Below are 20059 nucleotides of genomic sequence, written 5' to 3' on the forward strand. Positions count from 1 at the left end.
GTCAGCTTAACATTCCATTACTTTCAGTTGCTGGGAGAAAAGAAAATACTGTATTTTTCTGTGTATAACACGCACCCCGAGTTTAGGAGGCAATTTTAAGGAAAAAAAAAAAACTTACATTTTAAATGCCCATCAATGCAGCCTTGCACTGTCCCCCTGCAGCCATCCACAAAACTGCAGCATGGTTTCGTTTTAAATTTACCACCGCCACAATCTTTGGCTCCTCCCACCGCCAACATAGACCGAGCTGAACCAAGTGTACTCGGCTCCGCTCGCAGTAACACCCCCGTCCGGCTCCTTGGCCCAGCTCCTATGATGGACACAACACCAGGCCAATGGTAGGACACAAAGGCTAGGAGGCGGGACTGGGCGTGACTGCGAGCGGAGCCGAGTACACAGTACACTCGGCTCAGCCAATGTCAGCGGCGCTCCACAGACAGCACAGATCAGGGGGGGGGGGGGGGGGATCAGCGTGTAACACGCACCCACGATTTTCCCCCGATTTTAAGGGGAAAAAAGTGTGTGTTATATGCCGATAAATACGGTACCTGGTACTTTTGGGTATGGAGGAGCATGTAACTTTTTCCATTATTCTCCTGTGACAGTGCAGAGGCTTACTAACTGGCCAAGCACTGTTACATGGAACTTGAGAGAATACTCAGACCTACACCGACTGGAATACAGTGACACAATGCTTATTTTCAGGGCTTCGTTTTCTTACTTCTGGATGCTGAATAGAGTGGCAAGGCATATGGCAACCTAAAACTCCAACGTTGGAACCCTGGCACCTCTCCTATCCTTCATCTGCATCCATCAGGGTAATAAGCAATGCCCCTCTAGTCATTAACGAGGCATGGATTTCAAGGCAGGGTGCCATGGCTCCTACGTTAAGGGAAATTGTTTGCATACAGAGTACACTAAGGTTTTATTATCCTAGGTTGTGCCTAGAGATGTAAAATTTCCGGAATTTTTGAAGCTCCAAAAAAAAAAAAAAAAACTGTTTTCAGAATTTTTTTTTTTTTAAATGCTACATTAGCACTTTTTTGTCTTTTGAAGATTGAAAGTCATTCTGTTACGAGAACGTTGAGAAAAACTATGTGCATTGTCATCATTGTTGTCCTCTCACTTCGATCAATTAAGAATTTTTTAATATCTACAGGACACTTGTTACATACAAGAATGTGTTTTGTCAACCTGGTAGCATTTGGAAATGCATATTTCATCTGACAATATTTGCAAATCACATTTTTCTTTTCAGAAGAACTTGTAATGTGAAAATGCCTCCATATGCTAGATGTTGGTCTCACCATTTTTCTGAGGGGAGTGGGAAATAAAAACAAGAAAAAATGACTACTTTGCAAGAAGACACTAATCTATGGTTTTGTGTGGGGGTGGGGGAAGAACAGATTACTGGCAATTAACTTATTATTTACACAAAAATTTATGAAGATAAACTAATGTAGTTAAATGATTCAGTTTTCTGGATTCAGAATCCATTAAAAAAGTTAAGTGTTTACATTTATCTAAGTATATACTTTTAGGTCCTTTTTGTTGCTCTGTATTTTCTTCCAATGCTTTTGAGGCCTAGTGAAGAGGACAGAACAAACCAAACACACCCACGAACATGCAAAAGCAAAACTGAAACCTTTTTCTTGTTCTAATAGTAGCACAGCACCTCCTAAAGGAAGAAATGGATACTGTTCTTGCATTGGAGGGTTCAGTTAGTTACCTAGGACTTGCTTGTCCTCACTCAGTGCACAGAAATTAGAATAATCTGATATACATTTTTTTTTTAAACAATCTGGAAAATATTTGAACACCCGTCTTAAAATATGTTATTCATCATGTTAAATTAAAATATTCCACAATTTTTTTTCTTTTTTCAATTTTTCCAATTTTTGGGAAAAAAACAAAAAAGCCTTCAGGAAAAAAAAAAAATGTTCCCGAATTTTTCCAAGCCTTCACATCTCTAGTTGTGCCGGAGAAAACTTTGAAAATGCTAGGAAGCTTTCAGATGTTATACTCATTTTATGAGTTTTGGTTTCAGGATCTTAGGTTGTGAGGTAGTGTGTAAGGTCATTGATAGGATTGTGAAAGACCTCGGGCAACCTGAAGAAAGCAATAATACAGTGCACAGTGACAAATAATTGGTGTAGTTACCAATATTGTGATTAAGAATCTGTGTTAAGAAATATTAATTATTGGAGTGCAGTAATAAACGCTAATTTTATCATAGATGCTAGTACTACTCATATGTTCAATTATGCAAATGACCTTTAATGAGCAACTGAATACTGTGTATTCATTATGGTGCAACATATTGGGTAAAATTATTTTTAAAAATTAACACATTATCACCGACATATGATCAAGGGAGAAGCTATATATACACATGTGCTATAGTTTCTGACACATATCTGAGCATCGTCTCCAGGCAAAAGCCATTGCGGGCACTAGGGCTCACAGATATTAGAGCTCCTACCTGGATTTACTTTGCATGTTAGCTACTATGTTGAGCTGAACTTTGTCCTTCAGTAAAACTGGGCAATGCTTTGCACACCAACCTCAAATTTTAGATCAGCTTTATACACCAGATTGTGACAAGAATGTGCTCTGAGCCATATACCTGCCACTGTAATTCATTTTATACAAGTCAACAAAGTACAGCGAAGATGAAAAAAGGAATGATCTGTAAAAGTGGCGCTCAGGGATTTGCAAATTTTCAGTATTACGGATTTCTGCAGCCTGAGCTCTTGAGGAGTTCCTTGCCATAGTACATGCTGCTGAACAAAATGAAAAAAATACTTTATACAGTATTTGTAGGTAATTATTGCAACATGGGGTGCTATCATTTACTAGCTATTTCTGAACATATAAAATTCTTCATGCCAGTGACCATGGCTGCTTATATTGCACTTTTTTGCAATTCCAGGCAACAAGTGCAAGCATTCAATGAGCTACCATTACAATCCAGCAAGTGCAGCAACTGTGCAAAAGGTACAAAGTTATTTTAATTTGAGTTATGTGCAATTCTTTTTAGAATAAGCACACACAACTCCAGAATTGATTATTAGAAGTTTACTTTCATAAGATTATGCTGGATAAATGTCTTCTCTCTGCTTCCAACTAAAGTTGTCAAGGCAGGTTTGACTGACTGTGATAAAGATATTATAGTGTACGCTTTTCATATCAGGCTTTCTTCATGTGAGAAACAACAGGAATTGTGTTCTAGGACCACAGGCCAGTGTGTTGCAGAATCACCAGATTATACACAAAAAGGAGTCAGATGGACTGATGCACTACAGCATTCTCTAGAACACTTGTGTCAAACAAAAGGACCACAGGCCAAATCCAGCCTGCCAGGCCATTTCACGTGGCCCTTTCACCCAGGAGGAGGGATAAAAGTGAAATGTGGACAGCCTGGGAAAAATAGCTGAACCTTGCAAACTGTGCATAGCACACTACCTAAACCCTGCATGCTGTATGTAGCACACTCCTCCACACTGCACTCAGTACCCAGTTCCGACCGGCTCACGCAAATATATTGCGGCAGAATGGCTCTCCTGGGCAAAATCCCGTATGGGTACATCCTTCCCCTTTTAGGCCACCAGAGGACACGCGGGGGACCCAATGCATGTGGCCGGCGGTCACGATTGCCACTAGCCACACGCGATAGCATGCACGAGAGCCAACATGGGGATTTGGGTATGTACACACAAATGTGTGTTGTCAGAGGAGAGGAGACATGTCGTTTGTTCCTAGTAAGTAGGAACAGCAATATATGTCTCCTCTCCTACTCAGTCCTATCCCCATACATTTAACCCCTTCCCTGCCAGTGACATTTACACAGTAATCAGTGTATTTTTATACCACTGATTGCTTTATAAATGCCAATGGTCCCAAAAACGTGTCAAAAGCGTCCGATCTGTCTGTCGCAATACCACAAAAATCGCAGATCACCGCCATTACTAGATTAAAAAAAATAATAATAATAACAACAACAACAACAACAATAAAAAAATGCCATAACTCTTTCCCATAGTTTGTAGACGCTATAACTTTTGCGCAAACCAATCAATATACGCTTATCAGGAATTTTTTACCAAAAATATGAAGAAGAAGAAGAAGAATATATATCGGCCTAAACTGATTTTTTTTTTACATTTTGGAGATATTTATTATAGCAAAAAATTATTATTTTTTTTTAAAAATTGTCACTTTTTTGCTTATAGCGCCAAAAAAAAATAAAAAAAAAAAACCTGCAGAGGTGATCAAATACCACCAAAAGTAAGCTCTATTTGTGGAAAAAAAGGATGCAAATTTAGTTTGGTTACAGCATTGCATAACCATGCAATTGTCAGTTAAAGCGACGCAGTTAAGTGGGTACACAGCACACCCCTGAACCCTGCACTTTGTACACAGTGCATCCCTGAACTCTGTACATAGCACACTCCTGAACTCTGCATTCTATACGTAGCGCAATCCTGAACCCTGCACTCGGTACACAGTGCACCCCTGAACCCTGCACTAGGTACATAGCACACTCCTGAACACTGCACTTTGTACACAGCGCACCCTGCACTCTGTACATATCGCTTCCCCGAACTCTAAAATATATATTAAAGCAACTCCTATGAGTAGGCAATGCTCTTATACATCTCAATGTTTATTTCAAACAGTACAGTTTTTATTGCTGCCAGTATACTTGATAGGTAGGATTCACAGTCTCTCTCATGATGGCCTTTGTCATACAGAAAGTAATCCAAAAATTTAGAGTTGTAATCAGAACTAGAGCGGAAGATAATCTTTCAACCACTTAGATCCTGCAGCACCATGTGGCAACCACATGCTTTAATTTGGAATGCCCTGTATCTATAGTTACAATGGAAAAAAAAAAAAATATTTTGTGTATAACAGTAATTGCTTTTGTAATAGTAATGCCACACTAAAAAAAATTACTTCAAGCAAAGTAGTTTACTAGATGTTGGACAACTCAATGGACATGATCTAACAACAAACATCAATAACCAATGAGATCCTGCAATCCCTAACAACCAATGTCCTGCAGTTTACCACCAGCCAGCTCAAAAAGTAAATTCTGATTGGTTGTTCTGGATTAGCACTTTAGTTTTTCCACCATTGAATTAAATGAAGGACCAATGAATGCAATACACTCCAAAAGGGTTATTTGCCGCAGCACCTTGTAATTTTGTCCTCTGCTATGCGTTGATTTTCTTTTTCATTAAAAACAGAAATGCCTACTGTTTCTCTATTTGTAGGTAATGGGTTTGCAGGATGCTAAGAAATGATTCTGCAAGATAATTGAAAAGCAAACTGCAGAATGCTGAATATTTATAAGCACTTTCCAGATGAAAAATAATCATACCATTTCCACGTTTCTCTCATATTTATTGAATAATACAGCAACCCTGCACAATGAACCATAGGACACCATTACGAGGTTGTATCTCATTTTCTGTCATATGATATCAGATGTTAGAAAGAAGTCAGTGTAGATGGACAGATCCATTAAGGTCCACCCACCATATACAGGTAAAGTAAAATCTCACTTTTGCTCATTTAGGTCCCTTTCACATGGGCGGATCTGGTCTGCCTGTTAGTTTTTTAGGCGGGCCCAATCAGACCACCCATTGCACTCTATTTGGCGGTAGATGTCAATGGACATGTGTCCGTTGACACACGCTGACATCCGATCTGATCCTGTCCACTAAAAACAGACAGATGGAGGATCCGTTCCCCATCCGTCTGGTGGACAGAAGTGGATGACAGTCAGATGGAAATAGACAGGCGTTCCCTTTTCAATCCGAATGCCCGTAGAGGAAAGCAAACTGCGTTTGTGTTTGCTCTGCATGAGCGGAGTGGACATGGACCACCTACTCAGCGGAGATCAGCAGACAGATTCCCAGCTGAGGAGGAGGAGTCTGCCTGTCTGAAAGGGGCCTTATGTTTGCACAGGCTCCTGAATAATAAATTAGGTACAGTAGCAAATGCTCAAACTTTGCCTGTCCTTATAAAGCTATAATTGAGGCTGTAATTTAACGTGTAGCTAAAACAAAACATCTAAACCAAGTAAATTATTGAACGTTTCTGAAATATCAAAAAGATTAATTCTTTTTTGATTTTACTGCATTCAATTTATTAAAGCTGAACTCAAAGAATTATTTGTATTGCTTACTTACATTGGTCTAGTTTGGCACAATGTAATTATGTGCATCTTATACGTAATGGGCTGGTAGGAAGTCTCCATATCACTGTAGTAATCGATGCTACTACATCGAAAGCCGCAATAGTTCAGGTCCTCTTTGAGTCTGTGCGAACAGCTTGCCTGGTGCACACAGACCACAGGGGGTCGCTTGTTTGGCACTGCCACCATTTATAGAACGTCACAGACAATACAGCCATCCATAAGTGATTATTCAGGACTTTTTAGGTATTTAGATCATCAAATGCAATCAAGACATTATTTGAAAAAAATCTATTTGTTTCTATTACCATTCTGAAAAAAAATAAATAAATAATATATATATATATATATATATATATATATATATATATATATATATATATATATATTATACACACATATATACATACATACATACACTCCCAAAGCGCTGCACGACTCACGACTCTGCCCACTGAACTGAATGAGCACTGCTGCTGAACCGCCGCAAGGCTCCACTGCCTGTTTCCCTCAGTGAGGATGGAGGCACCGAGACACAATACGAAGGACGTATCGGCCTCGGGGGGGGGGCCACATAGCGGGCGCCCTGGACAGGTAAGTGTCCTTATTAAAAGTCAGCAGCTACAGTGTTTGTAGCTGCTGACTTTTGAAAAAAAATAAATCCCGCTGGAACACCCCTTTAAAGTGGAGGGCCACCCTGGAAAAAAAAAAAATATTAAAAATTACAAAAAATAAAATCTAAAAAAAAAAAAAAGAAAAAAAAAAAAAAAAAAAAAGGGGAAAAATAATTATTATTTTTTTTACTTACCAGAAATGCCTGTTGCTAGGCACATAATCCTAATCTTCCTCTTCCTCCTCCGAGGAGATGTTCTTTCTTCTCTCCTCGTTGCGTTGTCTTCTGGGTAATGACTCGTGCATGCGCAGTATGTTTCCCTTAGAAGGAATGGCAGCACCAGGACCCGAGAGCCGAGGGACGGGTTGGCCTCGGGCGGCCGACATCGCGGGCGCCCTGGACAGGTAAGTGTGCTTATTAAGTCAGCAGTTGCAGTGTTTGCAGCTGCTGACTTTTAATTTTATTTTATTTTTTTAAACGGCCCTCCTCTTTAAGTACGTATATGTGTTTCACATCAAACCACTTAGCAAATGTCCTCTTTTGTACAATTCCCCCATCGACATAATTTTTATCTGTATATATACATAAAATCAAGTCTATCCTGTATTAGCTGGGTTGATGTAGGCATCCCTAGATGTTTTTCCCAGGCCTACTTCTTGAGGAGAGATAAAGAGGCAAGTGAGAGATAAAGAGGGGAATGGACGGTGTCAGTGTTTTTTTTTGTTTGTTTGTTTACAATTTAACTTTTAAACATTTATTTCATTATTCTTTTCTTTATCAGTCCTGGGGGGCTTTGGTGAGATATCGGGGGTCTAAATAGACCCCCCAATATCTCCCCTTTGAGACAGGGAAAGGGACTGAGGATAGAGATTCCCCAGTCCCTTTCTCTGCAGCCTCAGCTGCACTGATGATGAATGGATAGGAGACAATGGCTACTCTCCATTCATAAACTGAAGCATCATAAACACAGTTTATGATGCTCAGCTATGAATGGACAGTGTTCACTGGCTCTGTGCATTCGGAAAAGGAAGGAGCCAGTAAATGACAGATTTACCGGCTCCTTCCTCCTCTCTCCATCCTGACAGATCCGGGACAAGAGGGGACCAGAGGAGCTGGAGCAAAGGGGAGGACACAGGGGGACCTGGAGGATGACATGGATCGGGGACCCCAAAGAGGACACGGGTCGCACAGAGGGGGACTCAGAGGAGGGCACCGGGGACAGTCAGTGCAGCGGTGGGAGCAGTTACAAGCACTGATCTCCCTAACAGTCGCGGGAGGCAGAGGAGGAGAAGCAGCTGTCATAAAAGCTTGAATTTTTTTTCAATAAAAGGTGTTCTTTGATTGGGTGAAGAGGAGGGACAGTGACATCAAGATCTCCACCTCATCCAGTCAGAGAACGCATTCTATGAATGGCTGCAAAGACAAGCAAGAACCCCCGGTGATCAGTGTGTCACTTCTTTTCTTAGACCCCTTTCACACTGAGGCACTTTACAGGTGCTACAGCAATAAAAATAGTGCCTGCATAGCGCCTGTAAAGCACCTCTCCTATAGGTGCGCTGGCAGGAATGCAAAAAAAAAAAAAAAGTCCTGTAAGCAGCATCTTTGGAGCAGTGAAGGAGCGGTGTATACACCCCAGATTGAGTATAAGGTTTCCCTTCTTACACATCAATGTATTTATGGACATGCCCCCCCATATCTTAAAGAACTTCTTAAGTCAAAAAACACAACACGTTCCCTCCACTCCACTCAAAGCTTCTTCATATACCCAGAACTAGACTAAGGACAATGGGAGACAGGGCCTTTTGTGCAGCTGCCCCGCGCCTGTGGATTGCCCTACCTGACATCCTTAGGGCTCCTCAATCTACTGAATGTTTTAAAAAAGGTCCTAAGACATTTCTTTTTAGCAAAGCTTTTTGTTCTTTTTAGATGTTCGTTGTATTGTATAATTGTTCATTTTAATCTTGTAGAGAGATCTCTTATGTAATGTGCATTATAAAATCTATTATTATTATTATTACTGCTCCTAAACCACTACTGCCCATTGAATGGGCACTGCTGCCGAACCGCTGGCTGCAGAGGCGCTTTGTGGGTCGTTTTAACCCTTTTTCGGTCGTTAAAACCACCCTGCTAGCGACCGAAAAAACCCCTAGTAAAACGCTGCTATTTACCGCCAACCCCCCAGTGTGAAAGGGGCCTTAGGTTGACAATGCCTACTGAATTCCATTGCAGTGCTGTCACCCCTTTTCGGTGTGCATTGATTTGCACTACAAGCAGCACTGTTAGTGTACATTGGGCTATTACCTTCCACCATTGCCAATGTAGTAAAATGACAATGTTCAGCTGCTGCTGGAGGAAACACATTTATATAAAGCGTCTACAGGATGTGTCCAGGACAGGGAAAGAAAACTACTTTAACAAAAAAATAAATGTCAACTTTTTTACTTACATTTCTATACAAAACAAAGTATTCTTTTGTGAAAGTTTAGTTTTATTTATTAATACAGCTGTGTTTTCTGATGGTTCATAGCATGTACAATGTAGAAATTCAGTTTAAAGCCATATATGCATATCTATCTCTATGCAATAGCTTCATAATTACTATAATAAAACACATAAGCAAGTGCTTTGTATTTTCAGGTAGGCGCACAAAATAAATATGTATCTGCACATGTTCTCGTATAATGCATCCACTCATTTTCAAACTCACACAAATTTTCTATGCCATGATCTTTCAGTCAACTATTAAATATGACATGCTACACTGAAATTACAGAGCAGGATATAATTTGGTAATCACACTGCCATGGACTAAGCCCGTCTAGACATCGAAGTTCATCTAAATTATTTAAGTGATTTCATTCATGTGTCTGGGAGAGGCACCAGGAAATTCTGAGGACACATGTCACCATGTCAGTGTACAGCTGAGGTCCATTTGTTAAGACCCTTTAAGTCCAATACTTGTTGTGTTTCCTGTTTCACAGCTACAAAGAAAAAGCACATTCAGGCCGGACAGTTCATTAATCACTACTAGCCTATGTTCCTTTTACAGTACAAATGACCGTCTCTCACAGATCCTAACAAACCCCCCATTATCGCCTGGAAGGAATTCATACAATCTTGGAAAAGATACAGTAGCTGTATCCAAGCTTAGCAAAGAGGACCAAGCTTGCCCTGAAGTGGAATGATTTTTAATTTAAACTACAGTGCTTCTTATGATTGCACTCGGGTGAGCAAAGAATATGCCACCTCTTATTTGTAGGCAATCTTAGACTGTTCTACACATGGCCCACCAATGAAATAAACTAAGACCCTACTAGAAGCTCATCAATAATATATTTAGCACAACCTAGCTATTCTAAGCCTTGGGAGTATGATCATTCCTATCAATGATTTATAGGTTTGAATGTTATGTTCTTTTAAAGAACACAATAATTTATTTTATATTACTTATATTTTTTATATGCTACTTGTCTCAAACATACAATAAAGAGCCTTCTTAGTTATAAGACCCACTGAAGAACAGTCAGGGCAACAATCCCTATAAGAATTAGCCAAAATGGACCTTCTTGAAACACATCCACGTCAGCCCCAGCAACATACTGGTACGTCTCTGGTCTAAGTGGTTTTACCTGCAGCTGCAGGTGTAACGACATATTCGGCGACCCATCGCAATTTGCTACGGAAGTGACGTTCCGTCGCCAACATCTTGCTACACCCCACACTCGTCCACAGTAATGATACACTAAGAAGGGGGAAAGCGGACATGTTGTTACAACCACCAGAGTTTTGCATTTTAGATGTATTTATAACAGTAAAGTCAGTTTATATAGTGAAATACAGGACTTGCAACTCCGTCTGACTACTTAGATCTTGAATTTTGAAAGCAGCGGCAACCCTGCTCATCTCACAGGTTTGCTAATCTGACAGAAGTTTGCGGCTTTTAAAATGCAACATCTAAGCAGTTGGAGTTGTAAGTACTGTATATAAACTCACTTTACTGTTATAAATACGTCTAAAATGTAAAACTCCAGTGGGTGTAACAACATGTCTGCTTTCCCCCTTCTTAGTGTAGCCTTACTGTGGGGTGTAGCAAGATGGCGGTGACGGAATGTCACTTCCCTAGCAAACTGCGATAGGTCACCGAATATGTTGTTACACAGGCATCATCCCAGTATGTTTTTTTTGTTTGTTTTGTTTTTTTAGCTGATGGTCAGCTTTCTTGTAAAAAGCAAACCTAGCAGCTAATAAACCTCTGGATTGCTTTTACAAGCAGGGAGAGGGGAGGGAACGTTTCCCCCCCGCTATTGCCACCTTCCACAGCTTTCCCACTCTCTAGTCCCACCGGGAGACTTGAGTGATCAGTCTGTGTTTCCGCCAGGTGACCATAAAGCCAGTGTTAATTTTGTAGATGAAATTAACACTATTTTAATTGACTAAAATAAGACTAAACCTAAAGTAATTCAGATGACAAAAACACGACTAAACCTAAAATGGCATGTTAGTAAAAAAAGACTATGTCTAAAACGAAATCAAAATTGGACATCAAAATTAACACTGGTTATATATCACAATGGCTAAATCTGTGTCTGTAGTGCATGTTCAAACCTTAATACCATAAATTATAACATTTTATTCGATTTTTACTTCAAGAGTATATAATGAGTTTGGCAATTCTAGAGAATGCTTAAATAATGCATTCAAATTTAAATAAAATAGATTATAGTAGACAAAAACTAAAATGGAATTTTAGTTAAAAGACTATGAATAAAATTAAATCGAAATTTGACGTCAAAATTTACACTGCATAGAGCTGAATGGAGACCAGAAAGGGCTCCGATCAGCTCTATGATATAGGAAACCAGAAGCGATGGGGTATTTCATTACTTTCACAGTTTCATGATTGTAAACAAACCCTAATGGGTTTATAAAAATCATTGGATACTGATATTGGCATGATCCAAAGAATTTAAGGGCAGAGGAGGAATCTGGGGTCTATTAGCCCTTGTACACACGGTCGGACATTCCGACGGAAAAGGTCCGATCGGACCATGTTGTAAGATAATCCGACCATGTGTGGGCTTTATCGGACTTTTTCCGACCAACAAAGTTTGAGAGCTGGATATAAAAATTTTCCGAAAGCTTGCTATGGGGGCACCTGAGTTGAGTCACAGCTCTGTGTGTCCATTCAGACACGAAACCCCAACCCAATCCCTCTCTCCCCTGATTGGCTAACTGACTTTGACTGACAGCCATGGGAGCCAATGGCCCCCGCTATTGTGTCTCAGCCAATCCGGAGGCGAGTCCCGGACGGCTTGGATACTCGTGAACATCGCTGGAGAGAAGTGGGGCTCAGGTAAGCAATGGGGGGGGGGGGGGGGGTGCTGCATCAAGATAAAAAAAACCTTCTTCCTTTGCAACTCCTTTAAGGCTCAATATAGACACAAAAGGAAGGTTCTTAGCCTCGATTAGCGAATCACTGCCTAAACATCTGCATTGCTTCCACTGGTGTGGGGTTCTGACCAAGGGTCAGCTCAGCGATACAGATGTTGGATTCTCTCTTGACTCCAGCAGCCAAATGAGCGAATTAGGGCTCATTTATACCAGATGCCGTCATGTGCGTTTTTAGATTCCCGACTCCCAAAGCATTCTGTAAAAGAAACAATGTATTCCAGTGAGCCTAGTTCACACCACTATGTTGCAAAGTATAGCAGCATGCATTTATTTGTTAAGTGCATTTGGATGCATAAACGAAATGCAACGCAACTCTGGGAAAAAAAGATAATGAAAAGGAAAAAGATGCAAAAAAGCTCGTAAAATGCATCATCTTAAAGTAATAATAAAAGTAGCACCGGCCCGAAATGCAGTGCGCAGGGGCGCTGCCCCCCTAATTTACATGAGGGGCGCTTGACGCATGGATTTCACTTTTTTTTTTTTTAAACATGTGATTAGAGCCAGAGGGTCTAATTGGCTTCAAAAAAAGTGTGGGCTCGGGGCGCAGAGCACTGCGCCCTGAGCCCACCCAGTTGTGAATATTCACTATTGTCACACTGATTCTCCTCTCGGCCAATCAGAAAGTGGGTCCTGAGACCAGGTTCCCCATTGTCCAAAAGAAGAAGCAATTCTATTTGCCTAGGAGGAGGGAGGAGACACACGGCTGCAATGATGCCGAGTTATACGCCAGTTTCTGCTCATGTCCACCTTTTCTTGGAAGGTTTAGCTGATGCTCCCGGGTGGATCGAATTAGCGGAGGGGACAGCGGATAACCTCCTGTGTGCACAGCTGCCCATTAGAGGCATTCCAGTACTGGGAGGGGAAGGGAAAAGCGCCCGTGGGGGTCTGCCAAGTGAGAAGTTTCCGGCAGCCAGGCGATCGTCATGCCCAGAGCTCTGAGTGGGTAAACTGCACTACTGAGGATGCCTTCTGCACTGAGTAAAAAAGTTTCTTATTTATAGCTGTAGGCAATATAACCAAATGATTTACAGTATTTATAAATATTGCAACTGGAAAAAAAAATATTTAACACTTTAATGCATTTTCAATGCAACGTTTGCTTATCTCTAACTCTGCTGGTTTAGAGATAGGGTTGAAGGGTGTTTCTTTTAATGGGATAGATTCTTGGTTTCAATCATGGAGCATCTGCCCTCATGTATGAATGTGCTGCATCCAATTGACAGCTCGATCAATTTGGAAACAAGCATGCCGGGTTTCACCTGCGATTAATGCTAGCAGCTGCTATAGCCGCTAGCAATAATCACTGCCTTCTCCCGGCGGGGACAGCATTCTCTGCTTTGCCCTGATGACAGAAGACAATGGACTGGCAGGAAGTATTCCCGCATCAATTCTGTCTATGCTGATGAAAGAATCAAGCAAATCTATTTTTTGCAAACTATGGTTGCAGGAAAGAAATTTGCTAAGAATGCCTGGAAGCAGTAATGTCATCCATATGCTCCTATGGCCCATCCGTTGTTGGCCCATCCGTTGTTGGCCTCTCCCCTGCAGCAGCTACTGACTGGCACAGGGGGTCACGTGACCAGACTGGATTGGGCTGAAAATAGGCAAGTGAAGAATTATTTGTTTTTTTGTTTTATTTTTTTATTTTTTTTACACAGGTCATTAAGCATGTGTGTTAGAATGAGGAAGGAAACATTTTTAAGACTAGTTGAGTTTTGCCTGGAATTCTACTTTAATGTCCGATTAACCTATCACCAGGCCTGATCACCATCACATGACAGGCAGGAGGCCAGCCTTATCCTCTGAGAATACTGTCTGAATTTACACGTGATCTTCAGGAAGTTAAAATATCAGCAAGCTCTGTACAAATACAACGCAGAAATAAAGAGTACCTGCTAACTATATACAGCACCATGTTTGATTTATACTTCCAGCCCCTGCAATTTCTGGAGTAGCCCCACAACTCTGATGAGTGGAACGGGGGCCATTATATGGCGAGCCATTTAAAATGCATTCACGTTAGCATTATGTAACACAAAGCAAAATCAATCAAGGATATCATTAATTTATACAGTCCACAATGTTCTGCAGTGTTTCAGAAGCACAAAGAACCATACCAATCAATCATGTTCCCAGAAGACATTACAACGTAATAAACCAGTCACAGTGATACACCTGCTCTAAAGCAAATGTAGCTACAATCCAGTTAACCTAACAATATGGTATTGAGTACAGGGAGGAAATGGAGTGCAAATAAATAAACAATTCTTGTACTTGTAGGAATCAAACTCAGACCTTGGCACTGCGAGGCAATAGTGCTAATCCTATCTGTGTGTATCGAATCATTGGATGCAACACATTTTTAACAGCAGACAACAAAGACTGCTACAAAAGGAAACTGATGCAAAACCAGAAGAGATGCCGAAAGGAACTACATTATTCTTTAATAGATAAAGCGTGATATGTTATTCTGGATGACTGATCCTGCGCTCTGTTCTATATAAGCCCAAATAAGCAAATAAATGGGAATTATTTTGTGTTTTTGTTAACAATATAGCAGAATTTTCCATCCATGTGTAGAGCCCTGGAAGCTGAGCTATTCCTTCCCCGTGTCCTGTGTGCTTAGGATGACATCATAGTGCCCCTACTTCACAATTCGAACACAACTGGGAAAATAGAGTGCGAAATAAAACTCTGTAAATTAGCACCTCTGTGTTCTTACTCTGTCACAAGCAGCTACTTGATATGCTTTATTCACATTGCTTTTCCTTACAAATTTGCCATAAATCAAACCAATCAATCAGAGCTCTGCTTTGCCTGTCTTAGATACAAAGAAATTGTTTCAGGCTAACAACTAATGCACAATGGAAAGGTAAATAATCCTTGGTGGATTCATAACAAGTGATGGGGAGAGACACAAAATGATTTGATGCCTTTACTGTAATTGGTGTTTACAAACAGAAAGTTACTACCTCTAGTAATGTATCTTCTACATTGTAAATATTGAAAATATTAAGGCTAATCATTTACATTGCAGCTGGCATTGCTTTGATTTCTCATTTCAGTCCTAATAAAGAAGCCTAAATGGCATCCTTCTAAAGGCGACATGCTCCCTTCACCAAACAAAACCATTCGAGACTAATAAACGCTTGACTCAAGGAAAGCCATTCTTCATTGCAGCATGTAATCAGACTGGGTAAACCTGAACTTGTATTGATCGCTTACTATGAATAGGACAAAGCTTGCAAAGAAGAGGAAATTCCTCACCTCTTTTCACATGTAGCATATGATAGATGCTACATTGCTATATTTCCTACCAGGACACCAGCATTAATGAGCAATTACTGGTTACTCCAAAACAGACATAACTGCACTAGGTGCGTGCGGCTTGTGTACCGCAAAATACTCGAGGAATCTACAATATTAATACAAGAGGTAGCCCAGCCGCTGCACACCTCAGTGTAATGAGTGGTTAGCAGGTAAATAAATGCAGCCTCAGCTCAAATCATCCAGACCACAACTCCAACATGTTCCTCTCCTTAATCATGGAGTACTAATGAATGAATTAGTACCCTAGTAACCCAAAGCAACCAAATCTCACCTTAGATTTATTAGGGATGAAAAATGACTTCTCATTGGTTGCTATGGCTTATTAGTATTTAGCACATTGATCTTTGCCCAGTGGACTAAAGTTCTACATCTCCATGCCATAGGACAGGAATATGTAATTAGCAGACCTCCAGTTGTTGCAGAACTACAAGTCTCAAGACTCTGACAGCCACAAGCATGACACCCAGAGGCAGAGGCATGATGGGACTTGTAGTTTTGCAATAGCTAGAGGTCCACTAATTGCATATCCCTGCCATAGGATATCTATAGCTGTAGTTTACATTGTAATACGGCTAAAACTATAGCCATAGCAGACCATGTGACTACTATTGGGCCTAGAGCTGCGTGTTGTGATTTATGTAGCTGGCAAAAGCAATTGGGCACATACATCTGAATAACATGAAATATAGTTTGGATACCTCTTCAATATTTCTATGACAACAATTAGTATTCTGCATCATTAAAAGTCATTCAGATGGAGATCAGAGAGGCAATGTGACCCTTAAAGATCTTGCTATGCATATAGTTAGGTTTCCGATCAGCCATTCTCAACCAGGGATTTATGGAGCATTAGGGTTCCTCAAGAGGTTCCTAAGGGTTCCTTGAGCTACAACAGACTGACTTATCTGATGATGCCTGTATATTTCCATGTCCATCACCACTTAGAAATGCCAGCACCTTGTCACTGATCTCTTTTTTTTTTTAACATTCTGCAAGGATGGCATTCTGACCACCGCCACAGGGAAGGCATTTTTCCCACTGACCACCAATATAAGGGAAGCATTCTTCCCACTGGTCACCAATGTAAGCGGGACATCCTTCTGGATGACCCCAAATGTAAGGGGGATGTTATTCCCACTGATCATCAATGTAATAGGGGCATTCTTCCCAATGACCCAAAATGTAAGGGGGGTACTATTCCCACTGATCGTTAATGTAATGGGGGAATTCTTCCCAAAGACCCCAAATGTAAGGGGAGGATACTATCCCCAATGACCATCAATGTCATAAAGGCATTCTTCCCAAAAACCACCAATGTAATGGGGCAAACTTCCCACCAACCACAAATGTAAGGGGACATTCTTCCAACTGACCACCAATGTAAGGTGATCAAGTCTTCCCACCAACCACCACTGTAATGGGGGCATTCTTCCCACCAACCACCACTGCAATGGGGCCATTCTTCCCACCAACCACCACTGCAATGGGGCCATTCTTCCCACCAACCACCACTACAATGGGGCCATTCTTCCCACCAACCACCACTGCAATGGGGCCATTCTTCCCACCAACCACCACTGTAATGGGGGCATTCTTTCCACTAACCACCAATGCAATGGGGGCATTCTTTCCACTAACCACCAATGCATTCTTCCCACCAACATAATGGGAGCATTCTTCCAACCAACCACTAATGTAATGGGGACATTCTTCCCACTGCCAACCAATGTAGGGAGTTCAATTTTTCCATTGACCACCAACTTAAAGGGGACATTCTTCCCAACGACCATAATTGTAAAGGGACATATTTCTCCCACTGACCACCAATGTAAGGGTGCCTTCTTCCCACAGACCACCAATGTAAGAGAGGATTCATCCCACTGACCACAAATGTGAGGAGTGTAATTTTCCCACTGACCACCAACCTAAGGGAGCATTCTTCCCACCGACAACCAATTTAAGGGGACATTTTTCCTATTGATGATCAATGCAAGGGATGTATTCTTCCAACTCACCACCAATGCATTGGGTGCATTCTTCCCACTGACCACCAATGTAAGGAGGGATTCTTCCCACTGACCCCAAAATGTAAGGAGTGCAATTTTCCCACTGACCATCATTGTAAGGAGAATTAATTTTAGCAGTAGTTCCCTGAAGCTTGAAATAATTCCAGAGTTCTCATGGAATACAAAGGTTGAGAAAGGCTTCTCCAACTAAATTCTATCATAAACCATTTATAATGTCCTATATCTGCCCCATCCTGCCTCCATGTGAACATGTGCACCACTGGAGGTATGAAGGTGTGCTGGGCACCACTGGAGGTATAAAGGTGTGCTGGGCACCACTGGAGGTATAAAGGTGTGCTGGGCACCACTGGAGGTATAAAGGTGTGCTGGGCACCACTGGAGGTATAAAGGTGTGCTGGGCACCATTGGAGGTTTATTGGGCACCACTGGAGGTATGAAGGTGTGCTGGGCACCACTGGAGGTATGAAGGTGTGCTGGGCACCACTGGAGGTATGAAGGTGTGCTGGGCACCACTGGAGGTATGAAGGTGTGCTGGGCACCACTGGAGGTGTAATGGGCACCATTGGAGGTATGAAGGTGTGATGGGCACCATTGGAGGTATGAAGGTGTGATGGGCACCAATGGAGGTATGAAGGTGTGATGGGCACCAATGGAGGTATGAAGGTGTGATGGGCACCAATGGAGGTATGAAGGTGTGATGGGCACCAATGGAGGTATGAAGGTGTGATGGGCACCAATGGAGGTATGAAGGTGTGATGGGCACCAATGGAGGTATGAAGGTGTGATGGGCACCAATGGAGGTATGAAGGTGTGATGTGATGGAAGTTGGTGAGGAACCCGAGTCCCATGCCTCCAGAGATGTGTGCTGGTATCCAGGGACAGAGGATGGAGCCTCGGCTCACACTTTGCCATGACTTGTACTACTTGTCCCCGGCGCTCCTCTCACCTGTTAAACACTTTCCTGATCCTCTGCACAGGGCCGGGGCTGCTGGAGATGGTCTCCGCCGGCAGGTTCTCGATGGTGGACACGACATGGTTGGAGGTCTCGGGAATCATCGCTGTTCCAGTCTCAGAGGACAGGGCGCATCTTCTGGCTCCCGCGGGAGAGGAGGTGGCCGGACACCGTACGGAGGAAGGAGGGAGTCAGTGCCACAGGTACCGCACTACATACACGGCTCCTCCTGTTCTCTGCCTCACCATCCAGCCGGGTAGAGCCCGGATCCTGCGCTCTGTGTGGCCGGGAGGAGGGAGCTGTGCTCAGAGAATGTGAGAGGCTGGTGGGCTGTGCTCCCCACCGCACACGTTTTCTATGCCTAGTCCCACGTAGACCACAAGGGAGCGCCAATAGAGGGGGCTTTACTTCCACACTGACACCCACCGCACAGCCGCCCGTCCCTCTAGCATCACGGGACTTGTAGTCTCCTCCGCCACTCAGGACAACACCGACACCTGCTTCAGCTCAGCTCCCTGCTGGACAGCGCCGCCTCCTCCCCCCCTCCTCATCATCATTGTATGCTGTACAGGTGACCGCCTGTCCTCACACAGGGACAGAGGAGGAGGCGGAGGGGTCATACACCAAACATGATACACACACTGCTCCTCATACACTAAACATGATTCACACACACGGCTCCTCATACACTAAACATGATTCACACACACTGCTCCTCATACATCAAACATGATATACACACACACTGCTCCTCATACACTAAACATGATTCACACACACTGCTCCTCATACACTAAACATGATTCACACACACGGCTCCTCATACACTAAACATGATTCACACACACTGCTCCTCATACATCAAACATGATATACACACACACTGCTCCTCATACACTAAACATGATTCACACACACTGCTCCTCATACACTAAACATGATTCACACACACGGCTCCTCATACACTAAACATGATTCACACACACTGCTCCTCATACATCAAACATGATATACACACACACTGCTCCTCATACACTAAACATGATTCACACACACTGCTCCTCATACACTAAACATGATTCACACACTGCTCCTCATACACCAAACATGATACACACTGCTGCTCCTCATACACTAAACATGATACACACACTGCTCCTCATACACTAAACATGATACACACACACTGCTCCTCATACACCAAACATGATTCACACACACTGCTCCTAATACACTAAACATGATACACACACACTGCTCCTCATACACCAAACATGATACACACACACTGCTCCTAATACACTAAACATGATACACACACACTGCTCCTCATACACTAAACATGATTCACACACACTGCTCCTCATACACTAAACATGATTCACACACACTGCTCCTCATACACCAAACATGATACACACTGCTGCTCCTCATACACTAAACATGATACACACACTGCTCCTCATAGACTAAACATGATA

General features: G+C 42.1%; 1 protein-coding gene across 2 annotated transcripts in view; it reads right to left on the minus strand.

Annotated features, from left to right (window-relative positions):
- SLC35F1 (solute carrier family 35 member F1) overlaps positions 1–19105 on the minus strand; it is a 487635-nt gene extending 468530 nt beyond the window's left edge. For both annotated transcript variants that reach the window (XM_077487047.1, XM_077487046.1), the window contains exon 1: positions 18573–19105. In XM_077487047.1, coding sequence (XP_077343173.1) covers positions 18573–18682 — 110 coding nt within the window. In that variant the 5' untranslated portion in view covers positions 18683–19105. The remainder of the gene's footprint in view (positions 1–18572) is intronic.
- Between the last annotated feature and the right edge of the window lie 954 nt (positions 19106–20059).

This window comes from Lithobates pipiens, unplaced genomic scaffold (genome assembly GCF_037356315.1).
Source record: "Lithobates pipiens isolate NorthernLeopardFrog02 unplaced genomic scaffold, aLitPip1_a1.2 Scaffold_18, whole genome shotgun sequence".
NCBI lineage: Eukaryota > Metazoa > Chordata > Amphibia > Anura > Ranidae > Lithobates > Lithobates pipiens.